This window comes from Drosophila elegans, unplaced genomic scaffold (assembly GCF_018152505.1).
Source record: "Drosophila elegans isolate 14027-0461.03 unplaced genomic scaffold, ASM1815250v1 contig_111, whole genome shotgun sequence".
NCBI lineage: Eukaryota > Metazoa > Arthropoda > Insecta > Diptera > Drosophilidae > Drosophila > Drosophila elegans.
Genome location: NW_024545475.1, coordinates 1 through 18,508, shown reverse-complemented (window position 1 = coordinate 18,508; position 18,508 = coordinate 1). Strand labels below are relative to the sequence as shown.

The window sequence follows — 18,508 nt, the reverse complement described above, 5'->3', positions numbered from 1 at the left end:
TGGGTATTCAAATTCAGTTAACGAAAAAAAAAATCAAGTCGGCGCAAACTTATTGGCAAATAATTGTAAAAACTGCTTAACATTTCCTTTTCCGTTGATTTTCAATCATTTCTACGACATAATGTTGCTCGATTTTAATAAAATAGTAATTTTAAATAGTCTCGAAGTATATTTAAAGAAATAATAAAACAGCGATAATTTCATAATTATTTTTTAAATATTTTTCCGATTTTTCCTATGAGAGCTATATTCCATAGTCGTCCGACCCGGCTCGTTCCGACTTATGTACTACCTGCTATAGAAAACTGAGGTACTAGTTTGCGTAGAAACGGACGGACAGACGGACGGACATGGCTAGATCGACTCTCCTAGTGATGCTGATCTAGAATTTATATACTTTATAGGGTCGAAAATATGTCCTTTGCAAACTTCTGACTGAAATTATAAGAATGTATTATAATTATGACTGCTGTTTTTTAATTTTTTTTTTAGTTCTTCGTCATAAAGTAATGTTTAAATATTTCAGAACAACGTTTTAAATTTCATCAAAATCGGGCGACTGGTATACAGAAAATCTTTTTCCGATGGTCCCTATATCAGCTATACAGTCATGAATGTTATAAAATTGAAAAATCGATTATTTTGGAAGCAATAGGATATAGTCCGAAAAAAAATTATTTGTAATTGTCTTACCTACCGACCGCAAAACCATAAACTTACGTCTTTGTATGATCCGTACACTTGAGTGATACCCTCCTTTTTCGCTTCACCGACGAGCCGACTTCCGTTTCGTGTTCGGTGACCAATTGCGAACAGGGTCTCGTCCACCTCTGAGCTAATGGAATACCGGCTGCCCAGCGTGATCTTCTGCCCGTCAGCGGTAAATAGGTCCAAGGCCAGCTCGTGACGCTCGCCCTGCACCGTGGCCCAGTTAAGATGGGGTAGCAAGCTGATGCCCAGCCTTTGGGGCTCCGCCACAGTCAAAAGGGCGCTGGGTCCCTTAGTGGCGTTATCTGAGTCTGCCATGTTGCGATCCCGCAGAAAGACCTGAGTGCGACCCAAAGCCGATCCCGTGGCACTGTTGCCATGTAGTTTGGCAACGCTGACATCCTCCACCTCCAAGTAGTATTGCTTGTTGTCTATAACGTGCAGTCGGTCCATTTTCAGCTGCAGGATCCGGAATGAGACGGTGTCGCCGGCCAGAATGGTGACTTCGGAGGGCTCTATAATAATGTTGGCCAAGACATTGATGTAAACTTCAATGGGCTTCACGTGCCTGTACTCGACCTGGGGCATGCCGATTTTTACCTTGGCTGTGCCCGTGTTAATGCCCTCAAGGAGGATCATGTACCCCTTAGTACCCTCCGCCTCAAACTTCTCCAGGGCGGGCGGAGTCGTGTGATAGGGACTGTCCGTGAAGGTAAGGTAGCGCATAGCGGCGGGCTTCTTGCTTTTGGGTTCCGAAATCTCCCAGTCAAACTCAATGCCCTCCAAGGTGAAGAACTCGTTTCCCTGCTCATCAAAAGCGTGCAGTTCGAACATGGCAGGCGCCTCCTCGAGGTAGAGCTGTCGGGTGGCTGTTCGCACGTTTAAGCTTGCGATGACATCCACAATCACGTCGCAGCGCAGTGTCTCGCCCGTGTGAGCCTCCTCCGCAAAGACAATCGCTGTGTTCCGTCGCCGCTCGTGGGTACGCACCGTTACCACCGCCTGGTAAGCACATTCGCTGAAGCCCTTGTAGACAGGCATGATAGATATTAGATCCTGGCGGGAGGCTGACCTGCGGGGTTTACAAAGTAGGGTTATAATAGCGGAAGGCAAGTGGGACGGCGACTTACCATTTGTAGCAATTGGACTCGTCGACTTCCAGGGTGAAGTTAATGGCCTTCTCCTCAAAAATTGGCAGCAGCACACGTGGGTGGTTCAACCTAGCTGCTTCAGCACCGTGGATGGCTGCCAAAATCAGCAACATTAAGCATAAAACGTAATCCATTTTGGCGGAAAACGCAGCACGCTTAAAGAGATTTTTAACAAAATGCCGGTAGTGATGGACTATTAACATCGATGACATCCATGAAGAAACATCGATGTCACCGATGTTTTCAAGAAATCGGTAACATCGATTTTTGGCAAGCCAACATCGATATTTTTCATCTCTAACTGCTCTTCAAATCGGAAAACGTGCAAATTGTAAGTAAATTTGTATTAAAATATTTCTTCTAAATTACTTACATATATTATGTTGAAAATTAGTGTTCTGTTGGTGGTGTTGGATAGAGAATTTCCATTTATTGGTGCATATGTATGTATGCACATATGCCTATGCTTGAATGCTTGATTGCACGTAAGCACATGTCTTGTATGTGATTTTGTACGTTTACTAGGTATTTGTATTGAAAAAAAATTACATTTTTAGGAACCTGAAAATCAGATGAGAATGAACAGGAGCTAGCTCCAAAAAAGAAGAGGAAAGCTTTCATTTCTCGGGATCATCGGTCCAGAAATTTGGTTTACGTTCCCGCTTCATCGTGTGAGTCAAAACGCGTTTTTAGCAAACCTGGACAAATGATTTCCGACCGTCGGACTTTCTTCATTCGTCGTCCATGGACTGCGTTGGAACAGGGCTCAACTGCAAAAACATCGGCTAATAGGGTATTTCCACAGAGATCCATCCACCTTCCACCATTCGTTGAAGGGATGGTCCATAAGGTTTTGCCGGTCCAAAAACTTCCCAGTTAGTCCGCCGTTAAACTTTGACGGACTTTAACGCACAAATTTATGCGATGGATGGATCTCTGTGGAAATAGTCTATAAAGATAGAAACACTATCAGGCCTGTTCCGGTTTTTATTTGGAAGTGCATTTGATAACATTTTCAAATAACCCTTTAACATAGGCAAATTGCACTTCTTTTGGTCCTTTATGTTCCCAAACAAAATCAGTTGACTGGCAGCTGACCCCTATTGACAAGGGCGTTTGATTTGTCAGAGTTTTGCTGCCTCAGGGCTGATAACATTTTTGCCCGCTGGTGTTCCTTAGCTTATGGGATTAATGGTATACAAATTTTAGCGCATAAAATCGAAGGAACTAGCATTGGCGGCCAAAAATATAAATTTTCAAATTTTTGTACGCCGCATTTAGCCTGTGCTAGAAAATGCTGGTGTCAGTGCTGTTAACTTTTCACAAATAGTGTTGAGAACCAGAGTTGTCAGAATTTTACGGAAGTAAACAGAGAATTAACAGAGGGAATTTAGATTCCGTGTGAATTTTTCGGAAGTGAAAACTGGGACGTGTCTGGGATATTCGAATCCGTGTGAATCTTTCGGAAGTAAAACCTGAACAGGCCTGCATATGCAAACATCACTGCTCCTATTAAATTAATTAAAAATTATAAACTGTCGACGTGTTTGGAAAATCACTGAAGAAAGGGAAATAGCCAATTCAAATTCAAGCCTGTTTCCACACAGTCCATGGAAACGGTTAGAATTTTTTGACAAATGTGAAACTCCGAAATCCACCCTCCGTTTTCATGACATTTCAAGTTATACTGAACCGATTCCTTTGAAAATTGGCATATATATTGTTTATACTACTCCCTATCGCGTCTACCTCGGACTTGACAAAATTTTGATTAAAATATTTGAAAATGTCAAATAAGTGGTTAAAAAACATTTTTTGTTTTCAAGTCGTTTGTTGAAAGTGGTCGACCCGATAACGGAATTTTTACTAATGAACAATTTGTTTGAAATCATATCAACCAGGACGCCGCGATTTTTTCGAAGACCCCACACTCTGCGAATGTTAATTTTTTTATATTTTGTTTATTTTCTGTTTTCTTAAAATTTTAATAACAAACATATAAAAAACTGAATACCAAAAATGTTTCATTCATTTTTTATCTATCTTGAAAAAACGCCTTAAATTTAATTTTACTGCTATTGATTAGTTGTTAGATGGTTATCTGAACTTTTAAATAAAGGCTTATATGGAATGGTATTTTATTTTTGGCCGGAAGGTAATTCTTATCGTTATAGGCACGGTCACACTTGCGACAGGTGATTGCCTATGTAATCTTCCCATTATAAACAAGCAAGTTAAGTGGTCCACCTTAAATCAAGCACTATGTTGCAACTTAGTCGTACCCTGCTGCGCTCGCGATACTGGCATCGCGGCCGCTGGGTTTCCACCTGGACTCCGCTGGCCACAGCCTTTAATTCTCCTCCGGCCAGGCGGCTCAATTTTACCCGCGACGATGTGGTAAGAGCCAGAGTCACAAATAAGCAGGACCACTGCGACTAGGATTCCATGCGCGTTTCCTTTGCAGGGTCTCTTTTGTATGCCGGAACTGCGGGGCTTCGAGGGCTTCTACTTGTTACGCGACAACGCGGAAAGCCGGACGCAGGAGCTCATATCGGAGGCCATATCCGATCAGCGGCGGCGGAAGATGGTAGACATTTTCGACGAGCTCTCCGACACCTTGTGCAAGGTAGCGGACCTAGCCGAGTTCGTTCGGATCGCCCATCCTCAGAGCAAGTACACCCAGGCGGCAGAGCAGGCCTGTATCAGCATTTGCGGCGTTGTGGAGAGCCTTAATACGCACAAGCCCATTTACCAGGCCCTGAGCCATGTGGTTCAGCACGGGGACAAGCTGCCTACTAGTGAGGTGGATAGGCATGTAGCCCGATTGTTTCTATTTGACTTTGAACAATGCGGCATCCATTTGCCTGAGGAGGAGCGCCTACGGGTTGTTCGTCTCAACGACTACATTCTTCAGCTGGGCCAGAAGTTCATGAGTGGAGCCGTGCAGCCCAGCGTTCTCCCGCGCCATCACGTCCCTGAGGCTATTCGTAACTAGTTAGTCTATACATACCTCTATCCTGCTTGCACTGACAATATCTCTCCTAGCTTTCCGACCTCCGGCGACAATGTAATTATCACGGGACTGTGCACAAACGCAGCGAACGTGCAGGTTCGGGAGGCCGCCTATCGGCTATACCTGCAACCTTCCGACAGCCAGGAGAATCTTCTGCGAGACCTACTGCTCTGCCGGCATGAGCTGGCCCGCAGCTGTGGATTCGAGACGTATGCCCATCGGGCCCTGAATGGCAGCACCATGGAGAGACCCGAAATTGTTCACGAGTTTATTGACGAGCTGTCGGAGAAATTGCGACCGCGCGCTGAGGCCGACTTTGCCAAAATGACTCAAATGAAACGCCGAGAGTGCGGTCGGGAGGGCGCCATGGTTGAGGTTTGGGATACACCCTATTTCACCACCCAGATGAGGCGGCAATCCCTCGAGGAACAGACCAACGAGTTTCTTCCATACTTCTCGCTGGGTGGCTGCATGGAAGGATTGGATAACCTGCTACGTGCTCTCTACGGCGTCCGGTTGGAGAACACCGAGATGGAGCCAGGCGAATCGTGGCACAACGACATCTACAAGCTGGCTGTAGTGCACGAAAGAGAAGGACTTCTGGGCTACATCTACTGCGACTTTTTTGAACGCACTGGCAAGCCCAACCAAGACTGCCATTTCACCATCAAGGGAGGCAAGCGTCTGGCGGATGGCACCTACCAACTGCCCGTGGTCGTGGTCATGCTGGGTCTGGCGCAGCCGCGCTGGAGCGGACCGACCCTGCTGTCGCCTGCGCGCGTTGACAACTTATTCCACGAAATGGGTCACGCCATGCACTCGATGTTAGCTCGTACCGAGCATCAACATGTGACGGGTACGCGGTGCGCCACAGACTTTGCCGAGGTCCCCAGCGTACTCATGGAGTACTTTGCCAGCGATCCGCGCGTGCTGCGAACCTTTGCCCGCCACTTTCAGACTCACGAGCCCATTTCGGAAGATATGCTAAGGCGGCTGTGCGCCTCCAAGCACCTCTTTGCTGCCAGCGAGACGCAGCTCCAGGTGTTCTACTCAGCCTTGGACCAAGAGTACCACGGAGCAGGGGCCCAGAAAAGTGGCAGCAGCACGGAGACATTGCGCTCCGTGCAGAGCCGCTTCTATAGCCTGCCCTATGTGGAGAACACGGCGTGGCAGCTGCGCTTTTCCCACCTTGTGGGCTACGGAGCCAAGTACTACGCTTACCTCGTTTCGAAGACAATCGCCTCCTGGATCTGGCAGACGTACTTTGAAGCGAACCCCTTTAACCGACAGGCGGGCGAGAAATACCGATCCGAAATCCTAGCCCACGGAGGAGCCGTCCCCAGCCGGAAGCTGGTGGCAAACTTCCTGCAGCGCGAAATGACGCCCAGCGTGTTGGCCGACAGCCTTATCGCCGAGATTGACGCCGACGAGTCGAAAATCAAGGACCTGATCAGCAGAAGTTAACAATCCTAACGCCCTTTTCAGTTGTATATGCCTCTCGTATTAGTTAACTTTTATTGCCTTTGTTTTACGCGGCGGATTCAATTTTGGTTTCATGACTAGGCTGGTCCCAGCGCCGGCATCAGTTCCACGCCCACAAACTCCTTGGCCAGACGCACTCCCAGGAAAAACAGGCCGTAACTCTTGACCAGCATCCTGCGTACGATTTCGGTTATGTAAAGTTACGTTTAATGGAATCTGATCGCACCGCAAACTCACCATTGGAACTCGTTGTTGTAGATGCTCCGCAAAATAATCAGGGGGTTCGATTTCACCATTTTATTGTGATTACCTCGGATCTGCTTATTTCCAGGTGGATTTTTTTTTAGTTACCTTTTTGCACGAGGGAATGTTGACAATTGTGAACGAAAGGATTGGCTCTGCCAATCTGTTTTCGTTTTGGTATTTTACAGAGATTTTTTTGTTACGACAGCGCCTGTCAAAGGCACAATATGAACAGTTCAGGCACACTAATACCCGCTTCCCACACAGACTAGCCATGGGAAAATTGCTTTTTTCACTAATTTGACTAAACTAAAAAATGTACAAACTATTTTGTCTGTTGTATAAAAGCAAAACCTTAGGTTGCGGCTGATTTTATTGGTATTAAATTCAGAGGACTTAAATGATGATGAATTATAATTATATATATAAATACAAATTCCTTCCATTTTTCAATTGTTCACTGTCATCATTGCTGATAGCCAATACATATTGCAGTATTTTTTGGGTGACCGATGAGAAGACGGTAAAAAAGTGAAACTCAACGACTTCTTCTTCCGAGTGCTCAAGACAAAGTGAAGTTCATCCAAAAATTATTTAAAAATAAAAAGTTTATTGGATATGGCTATTTTTTTTTTTTTTTTTTTTTTGGCTGTCACCGGCAGCAGATGCTCAATTTATTGCTTTTATTACTATTTACTTTTTGGTTGGATATCACTTTGTTGTGAGCACTCGGAAGAAGAAAAAATTGACGGAAAACAGTGGCGTGTGAACTGGAGTTTCACTCTTTCATCGTCTTCTCATTGCTTCCCCAAAAAATACTGTAAATATTAATTTAATTCATTATAATGAGTTTTAACGTTTAAGGGATTTCAGTTGTTACCTTTTCTCGCTTTTTTATTCCGTTTTGTCGTCAACTCCAATGAATGAGCCAAATTGTACTTTTTATAACAATTTTGCTCGTTGATGTATCGATCACGGTGGTATTTCATCGAATGACATTTTTATACCTAAGTCCGGTTCATATTCATGGGGAAATCCAGCAGGAACTAGTGGATCAGGAAGTTGTGGTCTCCATAACCATCCATTATAGGCCATTATCAGTAAAAAATCATAAGCGAAGAAAAAAATTTCGACTGGCTTATGTCAAAATTGTATTTAGTTTGCGTTGATATCCATTTTATTAACGGAAAAATTTAATTTTGTCTTCACTTTAGTTTTGTTTACTTCTTGTAGGAAGTTCAGCTGCTCTTGCAAGAACTCCTTTAAGCGGCTGTGTGCTGAGGGTCTAATTCACATTTTTGACAAATATGAAACTCCGATTTCCACAGAGGACATTCACTATTCACCTTACGATAGCAGGTGATCTGAACAGCTGCGTTTCGTCAAAACAACAAATTTATGTTAATGTTTTGATGAGCCACAGCTTTTTTGGAAGGTTGATGTGCTAAGTGGAAATCGCAGTTTTGCACATATTAAAAATCCCAACAGTTTTCAGGGATGAGCCTAGGGAAGAGGGTTGCACCGAAAAAAACATGGGCTAACTATCGCATAAATTAGTCCGTCAAAGTCCGTTAAATTTTAATGGCGGACTACTGGGAAGTTTTTGGAAGGGCAAAACCTTAATATCAATCCTTTCAACAGATGGTGGAAGGTGGATGGATCTCTGTGGAAATACGCTATGAGTAGGCATATATGGACAATCCATAAATATAACCATAAATGATGGTGCTTTGTGGGAATAGGTTATAACAGATTTTGTTTTTAGGGATGCATGGGCTTCAAAAGATACATATATTGTCATTTATCTGATACCGATCTACGGTCACTTAAAAGTCTTAGACTACACGTGCTGATTCAAAACAAAAAAATTTGGGTAATAGCGCAGCATAATGGATGACGATGACGAAAACTTCAGTATGGAGGTTGTGGAGCCCGAGGACGCTGAGAGCGACATGAATTCGGACAGTGCTAGTGATGCGGAGGACAACAGCGCCAAGCCCAAAGAAGTCTATCTGCCCGGAAACGTGTTGGCCGACGATGAGGAGTTGGTCTGCGACGAGAGTGCCTACGTAATGTTGCACCAGGCTTCCACGGGGGCTCCCTGTCTGAGCTTCGACGTCATTCCCGACGAGCTTGGGACGGGGCGGCAGGCGTTCCCGATGACCGCTTACATAGTGGCCGGCACGCAAGCCTCCCGCACCCACGTTAACAATCTCATTGTGATGAAAATGAGCAATTTGTGCAAGACGCAGGAAGAGGAAGAAGACGAGGAATTAGAGGACGACCAGGACGACGTCGCAGACCGTGAGGAGCTAAGGAAGCCGCAGATGACTTGCGCCCTGATCAAGCACCAGGGATGTGTTAACCGTGTGCGTGCCCGCCGTTTGGGTAACACGGTGTTCGCCGCCTCCTGGAGCGAGCTTGGCCGCGTCAATATCTGGAACCTGTCCCAACCCTTGCAAGCTGTGGAGGATTCAAAACTGCTCAAGCAGTACGAACAGCAGAACGAGGCCCGTCCTGTATTCTCCTTCGGCGGGCACCAGCAGGAGGGCTTTGCCGTAGACTGGAGTCCTAGCGCGGAGGGCGTGCTTGCCACGGGCGACTGCCGGCGGGACATTCACGTGTGGAGTCCCCTGGAGGACGGCACCTGGAAGGTGGACCAACGCCCTTTGGCGGGCCACTCTCATTCGGTTGAGGATTTGCAATGGAGTCCGAACGAGCGCAGCGTGCTCGCATCCTGCTCGGTGGACAAAACCATTCGCATTTGGGACTGCAGAGCGTCGCCGCAGAAGGCCTGCATGCTGACCTGCCAGGACGCCCACGAGAGCGATGTCAATGTGATTTCGTGGAATCACTCTGAGCCTTTTATCGCTAGTGGCGGAGACGACGGCTTCCTGCACATCTGGGACCTACGTCAGTTTCAGAGCCAGAAGCCAATTGCCACGTTTAAGCACCACACAGACCACATAACCACAGTGGAATGGAGTCCCTGTGAGGCCACTGTCCTGGCCTCGGGTGGCGACGACGACCAGATTGCCTTGTGGGATTTGGCTGTGGAGAAAGACACCGACCAAGCTCAGGCCCAGGCCCAGAACGAAGATGAGCTTAACAAGTTGCCACCCCAGTTGCTTTTTATTCATCAGGGCCAGAAGGAAATAAAGGAGCTACACTGGCATGCTCAACTACCGGGCGTACTGCTATCCACAGCCCACAGTGGCTTTAACATTTTCCGCACCATCAGCGTATGATCCCCTTAATCAGCTGGCCCATTATGCTATGAGTAAACTACTAGAAGATAAAAAAACAAAATCATTAGAGCCCAAATGTTCTTTAAAATGTATATGGAACATACATATATTTTTCACACTTTAAGGAGGGTTATCAATAGCTGAGAAACGATTTTTGTATGCATTAATAAAATCTATAACTATCTAAGAAAACCGTTGCAAAGTTTAGTAGCCAACCTTTTTTTTATATTTGAAAATATAAAAGCATAAATGTACAAGAATTCGCCGTGCCAATCATTACCCATTTATACGGTCCATACTCAGATGCTTAACAGAGTTGTTGCAACCCCATTTACAAATCGCGGCTATAGTTCCGAGAAACCCCATCGGACGATAATTTTTAAATTGTCAGAATCCATGTATTTTTGAGTCCTGATTACGAATAAATAGATCAAAGACCGATTTCTTGGAAAATAACGGTAAAAATCGTTATTTTTGTTTTTTTTTTGTTGGCAATTTCTAGCTAAACATGATCTACATACATTAAAAAACACATCCAAACAAAAGTTCAAGGTCTAATTGAAATGCACAGTTTATGTTTTGTTAATATTTAACGAGATATCGACCGAATTTTAAACGACCGCCGAAGTAATCACCTAGATAGGGATGAGCAAACGCCTATCAATACATTATCGCGTTCGTGAAAGTTATCAAACTATTATCGGTTTCGTGAATGAAATCGATTTGCGGTATATATATGGAGGCAACATTAAAAAAATTCTCCAATCCCCTACTCCCTTCCCACACCATATCTGCAAAAAAAATATAACAAACACAAAAATAAAAAATTTTTCAACAAAAATCTAGCAAACACGTATGCATTCCATAACGTTTATTTAAATAAAAAAATTTCTTGTGTAATTCGAGTGTAAATTCATTTTATGTCAAAGAAAAATATAATTTAATATAAAGCGGCAAGCTTTGGAATGCGAAAACCTTAGAGATGAGAGTTTAATGGTCTAGGCCCACAGATCACCATCCACCACCACTTTCAAAGATGGTCCTTGGTAGCCCCTTTCCACGCAGATCCCTTCACCTTCCAACATCCGTTGAACGGATGGTCCATAAGGTTTTGCCATTCTTAAAACTTCCCAGTTGGTCCGCCAATAAAATTTGACGGTCTAATTTATGTGATAGTTAGCCGATGTTTGTTCGTTGGGATTTAAAAAAAAAAATGAAAATGCGGTTTCCACAGAGCACATCCACCATCCGATAAACGCTGATCTGAACAGCTGTGGCTCATCAAAACTTAATCAAAGATGGTTGACCTGTTGATAGAATCTCTAAGAAACTCGTATTAATTAAAATAAAAGTTAGAGCCAATTCTCATTACAGTATTTTTGGGGGGAACGATGAGAGACAACAAAAAGAAACTCCAATTCACACTGCCACTGTCTACCATCAATGTCACGTTTGAAAACACTTGATTATCAAGAAATTAAAAGGTTTGAATAGCAGGTAATAAATATGTAAATTCCCTATTAAAAACGCTCCTTCTAATTAGAATGCGTGCATGTAGCACAACCCCTATTAAATAAAGGAATAGTTATGCCCTCTTTCCTCATAGTCCATCCGTTGGAAACGTTGGAATTTTCGACAAAAGTGAAACTCCGATTTCCCCAGTGCACATCCACCTTCCGATTTCAGCTGATTTGAACAGCTGTGTCTCGTCAAAAGTCAACAGGTCAACCATCTTTGTTTATGTTTTGATGAGCCACAGCTGTTCAGATCAGCTGAAATCGGAAGGTTGAAGGTGGATGTGATCATTTCTTAATCCAACCGTTTCCAGCCGATGGACTGAGTGGAAAGAGGGCATTCGGTTAGTGACTACGATGGACAGTACCACTCTTCTATTCGTAATAAAAATACAAATTTTTGCCACTGTTATCAGGCACTTGACGTAAACGATTTAGTTTTCTGATAAGGGTAAGCATACAGCTTAAAGTTTACAGAAGTTAAGCAGCCACAGCAGCATGAAGAACACTGGGTAAGCTTTGTGCAGCATGGGAGATATTATTTTCTAATTCTTTAACGCTATCAGAAAGCTGAAGGGAAAAACTTTGTTCATCACCGGCGCCTCCCGTGGAATTGGCAAGGCCATTGCCCTGAAGGCTGCCCGCGATGGTGCCAATATAGTCATCGCAGCCAAGACATCCGAGGCGCATTCCAAGCTGCCCGGAACTATATACACGGCCGCGGAGGAGAGTAAGTGGTCGTCAAAGCAGCGGACAAATGGATACTTACTTTTGAATCTTCCATGAAATTTGCACCATGACTAGTTGAGCGGGCTGGGGGTCGGGCGCTTCCCTGCATCGTTGACGTGCGCGACGAGCGACAGGTGCAGAAGGCCGTGGAAGCAGCGGTGGCCAAGTTTGGGGGCATCGACATCGTGGTTAACAACGCCAGCGCCATATCCATTACAGGCACCCTTGGCACTGAAATGAAGCGCTACGATCTTATGCAGACAGTCAACGCTAGAGGAACATTCCTAGTGTAAGAAGCGGGAGGGGCACCTAATCAGTCAACTAATCTAACCTCGTCTGATCAAACTCCACAGTTCAAAGACTTGCTTGCCTTATCTGCTGCTCAGCGAAAACCCTCATATTTTAAACCTTGCCCCTCCACTGAACTTGAGTCCCAAATGGTTCGCCAACCACACCGCCTACACCATCGCAAAATACGGCATGTCCATGTGTGTACTGGGCATGGCGGAGGAATTTCGTGCCCAGGGCGTGGCTGTAAACGCGCTCTGGCCCCGCACCACGATTCACACGGCTGCCGTCGAAATGCTCAGCGGACCCGAGGGCGCTTTGTACTCTCGGAAGCCCGAGATTATGGCCGACGCGGCCTACGCAATATTTTGCCGTGACTCCAGGGAATACACTGGCAACTTCTTTCTGGACGACGAGGTCCTGTTGGACGTAGGCGTAAAAGATCTCGCCAAGTATGCGTGCTACCCGGAGAATATACACCTATTGGCTACGGATATTTTTCTTGATGAAGCTGATCTTTCAGCCAAACTGTAAAACCATTAGCTGGAGTATATACTATATATTTAAATGTATTTTTTTATCATGTTCAACTTGAAAATAGAGAAAAATTGTTTTAATCACTGCGGTATGACTTTAAATTTTGTTACTCTTTTACTTTTATTTACTGTTTTATTATAATCTACATACATATGAGCCGTAGATTGTTTTTGTTTGTTGACACTTTGCCGAACTGCTTTCTTTGTTTAAATTGCATATCGTCGTAACCCACAATTATTTGCGTGAATTAAACGCAAATATTAAAGGTCTTAGCACTTTCTGTGAGTAATAAATGCGTTTTTCCCCAGTTATTTAGGCTTTTTATAAAGTCGCCCTTTTAAATTCTTGTATTGGATATTACTCACCTACCTTTTTAGAAGCGAGTTTAATATTGACAAGAAAAGTGCAAACTTTGGCAAGCCGAAGTTTATGTACCCCTGCTGCTATTGTTAAAAGTAAATATTCCTTAACACGACTATATATCGATTTTTATGCGTAGATTTTTAGATTTTTATACAAACAAATTCATTTTGAAAGCTAAATCGAAGATGTTGAATATAAACGACGCTAGAGTTAAATTTGGTATTGGAATGGTGGCAGACACGCGGATTTTTCCTGTATTTCTTTCTTTCGCTAAAATTAAAACCGTTGTTTTGAAATAATTAGCCATTACTACATATGTATCGAAATGAATTGAAAAACAGCAAAGTTAATTTGTTTTTTTATATTAATTTTCGATTTGCTCTTGTAGTGTCGATGAGCCCCGAAAAGTGTGCGCAAGGAAACTCCTATATATATCCGGAAAATTGAAAATCAGCAAAAAATCTAAAGTCCGATGCTAGAAAATGATAAAGCACTCAAAAGAATGGCTTTGATAAGATTTTCTGCATATCAAAACTTTTAGAAAGTCAATTGGTTCACAAGAAATAAGGCTGAAAGTTCGAAAGAAAATTTTCGAATATTGGAGCTGTAGAGGCCGGTGGAGCAAAAAGTCCAAGTTTATCATGTTTGTATTCCTGGCTCAAAAGGTATTTAAAAATCAAGATTTAGACTGTTTGTTTCTTTAATCAAATTGATGTTTTGGGCATACAATTTTACTCGAAAAGCTTTTACATTTCTATACCCTTGCAGAGCGTATTATAATTTCAATCAGAAGTTTGCAACGCAGTGAAGGAGACATTTCTGACCCCAAAAAGTATATATATTTTTGATCAGCATGACTAGGAGAGTCGATCTAGCCATGTCCGTCTGTCCGTGTTGAAATTCACCGAGTTTACCGGCGCGCGTGAGCACCTTGTTCCAAAACCTGGAAAAAAGAGAGCGAGCTCGATCGCCGTGTGGCTGTGTTATATTTTCTGCTTTTCCTAATTTTTAGGACTTTCGGTATTTTTGTTTATCTAGTATTTTATGTGTCTGTGGTAAATATAGGTTCGAAACCCAACTCATTTGAATTTTTATCAGACCACTAACCATACAACATTTCATACGACGCATTTGGACACAACAAGTAATAAATAATAAAATACTTTTTATATTTTTGTAATGGTACATGGAACAAATATATTTTTTAATGATAATAATTTATTTTAATGATAATAATTATAGATTTTAAATGTACCAATATCTTGGATTATAACGAATTGTTTAAAGACAATTAAAATTACACTGCGAATCATTAAAAAATAAATCAACCAAAGATCACTAAACATAACATTTAAAACAAGTGTCCTAAAAGCCCGCTTCCCTTAAAAGCAATCGTCGGTAGGGTATGCAGGCATCAACCGCTCGCAAAACATCGACAAGAACTGATTTAAATTTGAAGTTTTCTCAACCACTGAAGAGCAGTCGGTGTTTCAAGTGACACGATTGCGATTGCTACCACTGATTTCAATTTGTAAACAAAAATAAAATGTATGCTGAATTATTAAACAAAATATATTATAACATATAATATTCATATTTTTATCATAACCCAATAGAAAATACACCCATATTCTTAGGGTACCAAGTTTGAAAAGTGGCAAAAGACAAAATATTTTTGATGCGCCGAAATGAAATAAACGCACGCAAAAAAACCCGAACGCACACGAAGTGCAGGGGCCTGCTGCTGTGAGCGCGGGGGGCCTCCCGAGATCCGTTTTTTTGTGTCCAAATGCGTCTTATGAAATGACCAGTCTATATGCTGTATGGTTATTGAGACTAAAAAACTACATCTTTAATAATTGACTCCTTGTCACTTTTCTCTAACCACCCACAATCTAAAGAAGAAATATGATCTTAGCACAAAAATGTAACTCGAATAATTGACTCCTTGGCACTTTTCTCTTAAAATCTACAATCTAAATAAGAAATCTGAAATACGTAAAAAAATACGAAATAAAATAAAAAATGGGTCGTCACAGGATCATTACTATTATGAGGAATCCACTATAAGTTGCTGCCGTTAATGGGCTTGCCGTCAAGATTATTGGAATATTGGCTTTGGTTTGTAAATTGGCTATATTTTCCGGAGCAGTGGAAGCACGCAAATGTTCATAACAACATTCCCTAAAAAATTTGTATAAGCCTTCTATCTACCTTCTCCAAGTTCTTCGAGCGAATTCTCCTCAAACGACTTAAGTTTTAATCCTTTTTGATGCAAATCCTGACCAGCAGTTTAATTTTAGGAGTCTTAATAGTGCTGCTGAGCAGATGCATTCATATTCTGAAAGTCTTTGATCGTGTTTAGCACTGCGGCATACTCTGTAACAGGGGTGCTCATGCCTATGCACAACGAGCAAATTTGTTTTTTTAATTGCACACTGTATAGGTAGATGGGAGAGCCAGCACAATAGGTATGCCACCTGGTAAAATTCGCTTTAAACTAACAATTTTTCGTTACTTATAAGGCCGAGGCAAGGCAACAATTTCATTGGGTTATTTTTTGGATGGCTGAGGCAAATTAAATTTGTTTTTGTATTTCTTCGTTATTTGTGTTCGTGAACTTTTTTAAATGTGTTGGTAAATGCGTTGTCATAAGGCAGTTTTGAGCACCCCTGCTTTATAAGCATAGGCCAATTCTCCCCTTGACATACTCCAGTCTTCTTTGTTAATTTCTTATCGTTTGAACCGTCCTGGTTGATTTTCGCGGATCAAAGTCTGCAACACGGCCTATAATAGCATCGGATCTTCCTTCACCTAGATTCACACATACTCTGACAGCTACGTATGCCGATGACACTGCGTTTCTGGCGACGAGTGCTCCCCAACGAGAAGAGAAGGTCATGTGACACGACCATTTTTCGAGATCTTACAATTTAATCCTGTATGTACATTAACCACTTAAATAGCCACCCGTTACAGAACAAGACACACATAGACTGACCTTGACACTAGCCTGGCCTGCTCTTGTTTCCGGACGATATCGGATGTCACAGCCCACGTCATATCTGGCACGGTCCCGGTAGATTTTCTGGCGGTGTTAAGCTGAAGATGTGTGGAGGACTGAGCACCCCATCTCAGAGTCGAACAGCCAAGGCTAACATGGAAGAAGCATGGAAAGGTGGCAGAGACGCTGGCAACAGTCACGAAAGGTCGCTGGACCTTCAGGATCATACCTGACGTAACCAAATGGATGCAAAGAAGACACGGAGAAGTAAACTACTGGCTGATCCAGATCCAATGGGGACATGGATGCTTTAGAAGTTATCTCACAAAGTTTGGCCACGACGACGACCACAACTGCCCTAGCTGCGGCGTTGAGGAAACCGCTGAGCGTGTAATGTGTACATGCTCACGGTTCGATCGCGACCGAGAAGTTCTTCTGGGTCCCCAACGATCCTAGGAGATCATCGCAGGGATTTCAGGATCTTCTTTCCCGGCTCTCTTTCTTACCTACCCCTTCAACTCGCCTATTCACCGAAAGGCGAGTTCTTCAAATCCCCTAAATATTCTGTTTATGTTTTCACCCAACTCATAGCAAATAAAGTTGATTAAAAAACACGATCCTGGCCTATGAAAAAAAGAAGACTTTTAAGACGATTGCAAAGGGTTTTGTAAAGGGTCTTTATTTTTGAACACTAAAACCTGGTTCAGTGTACATGTGTTAAGAGAATTATATAACACATTAGGTTTTTTCCTATATAAAAAAACAAGAGAGAACGCCTTAATCGAGTTCCCAGACTTTAAGGTATCCGTTACTCAGCTAACTAATAACGAAGGTTTAACACAGGGGTGCCTAAGCCCATTGCTCAAGTTCCTCGTTTGTTTTTGCATTGCTCATTGATATAGGAGGTGAATTGTCAAATACATGTGTTTCTCTCAGCAAAGCGAGACCGCAGGACAACAACACTTTCATAGGATTCACCGTAAGCCGCGCTAATCCGAAAGCATTTTGTGGTTGGATTGCCGAAAACTCCGCACTGTCAGGAATTACTTCTTGTCTTCGTTGCTGGCTGAATGATCGACATCGCAGCGACGAATTTCTTTTTCGCAGAAAGTTTTCTTTGTGATATTATTTTATTTTTTATTTATTTACATTTTTTTATATTTATTTATTTTTATTTTTATTGTTCTTATTATTTGTTTTATTGAAAATGTGACTATATATTTTTCAGCGTAACGACTTGAAATGAAAGAAGCTCTCGCACCAATGTATTTGTGTTTTATTGCATTGGTATTGGTTTTTGCTCAGCCATAAGCAAAGTTTGTGCGTTGGTGTGGGCATGGCTATGTTTTGAAATAAAGAATTAAGAATTAGTAAAATCTCCATGAAATATCCCAAATCTTTGGCTTTTATAATTTCCGAGGTCTCGGCGTCCATAGAGACGGACAGGCAGACGGACATGACTTGATCGACGCGGCAATTTAACCTTATCAAGAATATATATACTTTTTGGGGTCGGAAACGCTTCCTTCTACTCTTTAACGAATTTAATATACCCATTTACTTCACGAGTAACGGGTATAAAAATAAGTTCTGCTAAGTATATAATGGTGACAAAAAAGTGTTGCCGTATTTTTGGTATGTGTCGTTGCAAGCGCATTGTTCTAGTTGTATACTTGAAAAAAGTTGAAAAGTTCTTTTTACGTGCTGGTTCAGTCGTTCGTGAGAACGCAAAAATAACGAGAAAATTCGGCTTATATTACATTATTAAATTAAATTGCATAAATTGCTCAGCCATGAGATTATAGGTATAAAAATAATATCCAAAATTTGGTTTGCGAAAAGTCACCTAGGATAGGGATGGGCACGTTTGCTCGTGTTGCCCATGAAAATTATCAAATAGGGTTTTAAATACTACTATAAACAATAAAACATGAACGCCAATCTAAAAGAGCGCAAGTTTTAAAAAATAATTGAAAAAAATAACGACGAATAATTGAAAAAAAGGACGATCAGGCATACACCGGAGTTCGCCAATGCAGTCCTTGTAGGTAGGCAGCTAGTTCTAGACCACTTTCCTCCTGAGCCTACGGTTCCTCGTCGAAGGACTCTATTTGCTCAACTCTGTCGGACACGCCGGATGGGATACCAAGCTCAAATCGCGACAGAAGTTGTGACGCCTGGACTTAGCCGTGTGATGCCGTAAGGACCTCAGCTACAATGTAAACAGC

The 18,508-nt window shown here is 42.6% G+C and overlaps 5 protein-coding genes and 1 long non-coding RNA gene across 8 annotated transcripts in view; 4 read left to right on the top strand and 2 right to left on the bottom strand.

Moving 5' to 3' along the window:
* Positions 1-2,054, bottom strand: part of LOC108147015 (nuclear pore membrane glycoprotein 210) — a 35,983-nt gene extending 33,929 nt beyond the window's left edge. For both annotated transcript variants that reach the window (XM_041707642.1, XM_041707653.1), the window contains exons 1-2: positions 1,839-2,054; positions 721-1,780 (exon numbers count right to left, since the gene is read on the bottom strand). In XM_041707642.1, coding sequence (XP_041563576.1) covers positions 721-1,780; positions 1,839-1,993 — 1,215 coding nt within the window. In that variant the 5' untranslated portion in view covers positions 1,994-2,054. The remainder of the gene's footprint in view (positions 1-720; positions 1,781-1,838) is intronic.
* A 58-nt stretch (positions 2,055-2,112) lies between these two features.
* LOC108147018 lies at positions 2,113-3,842 on the top strand. Its single transcript, XR_001774509.2, has 3 exons — positions 2,113-2,190; positions 2,254-2,359; positions 2,417-3,842. It is a non-coding gene; the product is annotated as an uncharacterized LOC108147018 (long non-coding RNA).
* A 187-nt stretch (positions 3,843-4,029) lies between these two features.
* Positions 4,030-7,033, top strand: LOC108147016 (mitochondrial intermediate peptidase). The gene is made up of 3 exons (XM_041707666.1): positions 4,030-4,256; positions 4,324-4,853; positions 4,905-7,033. The coding sequence occupies exons 1-3, from the start codon at positions 4,122-4,124 to the stop codon at positions 6,334-6,336; spliced, it is 2,097 nt and encodes a 698-aa protein (XP_041563600.1). The 5' UTR covers positions 4,030-4,121; the 3' UTR covers positions 6,337-7,033.
* LOC108147017 lies at positions 6,374-6,709 on the bottom strand. Its single transcript, XM_017273274.2, has 2 exons — positions 6,592-6,709; positions 6,374-6,528 (listed from the first exon to the last, which is right to left on the bottom strand). The coding sequence occupies exons 1-2, from the start codon at positions 6,648-6,650 to the stop codon at positions 6,432-6,434; spliced, it is 156 nt and encodes a 51-aa protein (XP_017128763.1). The 5' UTR covers positions 6,651-6,709; the 3' UTR covers positions 6,374-6,431.
* A 1,369-nt stretch (positions 7,034-8,402) lies between the features above and the next one.
* On the top strand, positions 8,403-10,105 carry LOC108147019 (glutamate-rich WD repeat-containing protein 1). Its single transcript, XM_017273275.2, has one exon. The coding sequence runs from the start codon at positions 8,487-8,489 to the stop codon at positions 9,843-9,845; it is 1,359 nt and encodes a 452-aa protein (XP_017128764.1). The 5' UTR covers positions 8,403-8,486; the 3' UTR covers positions 9,846-10,105.
* A 1,473-nt stretch (positions 10,106-11,578) lies between these two features.
* LOC108147020 (hydroxysteroid dehydrogenase-like protein 2) lies at positions 11,579-12,993 on the top strand. Of its 2 annotated transcripts, XM_017273277.2 has the most exons (5): positions 11,579-11,703; positions 11,776-11,871; positions 11,926-12,089; positions 12,164-12,377; positions 12,442-12,993. In XM_017273277.2, exons 2-5 carry the CDS (start codon positions 11,858-11,860, stop codon positions 12,908-12,910), a joined length of 861 nt encoding a protein of 286 aa, XP_017128766.1. In that variant the 5' UTR covers positions 11,579-11,703; positions 11,776-11,857; the 3' UTR covers positions 12,911-12,993. The 2 variants fall into 2 exon arrangements, with proteins under 2 accessions (XP_017128766.1, XP_017128765.1); XM_017273276.2 differs by having other exon boundaries at positions 11,591-11,871.
* Positions 12,994-18,508: the final 5,515 nt, after the last annotated feature.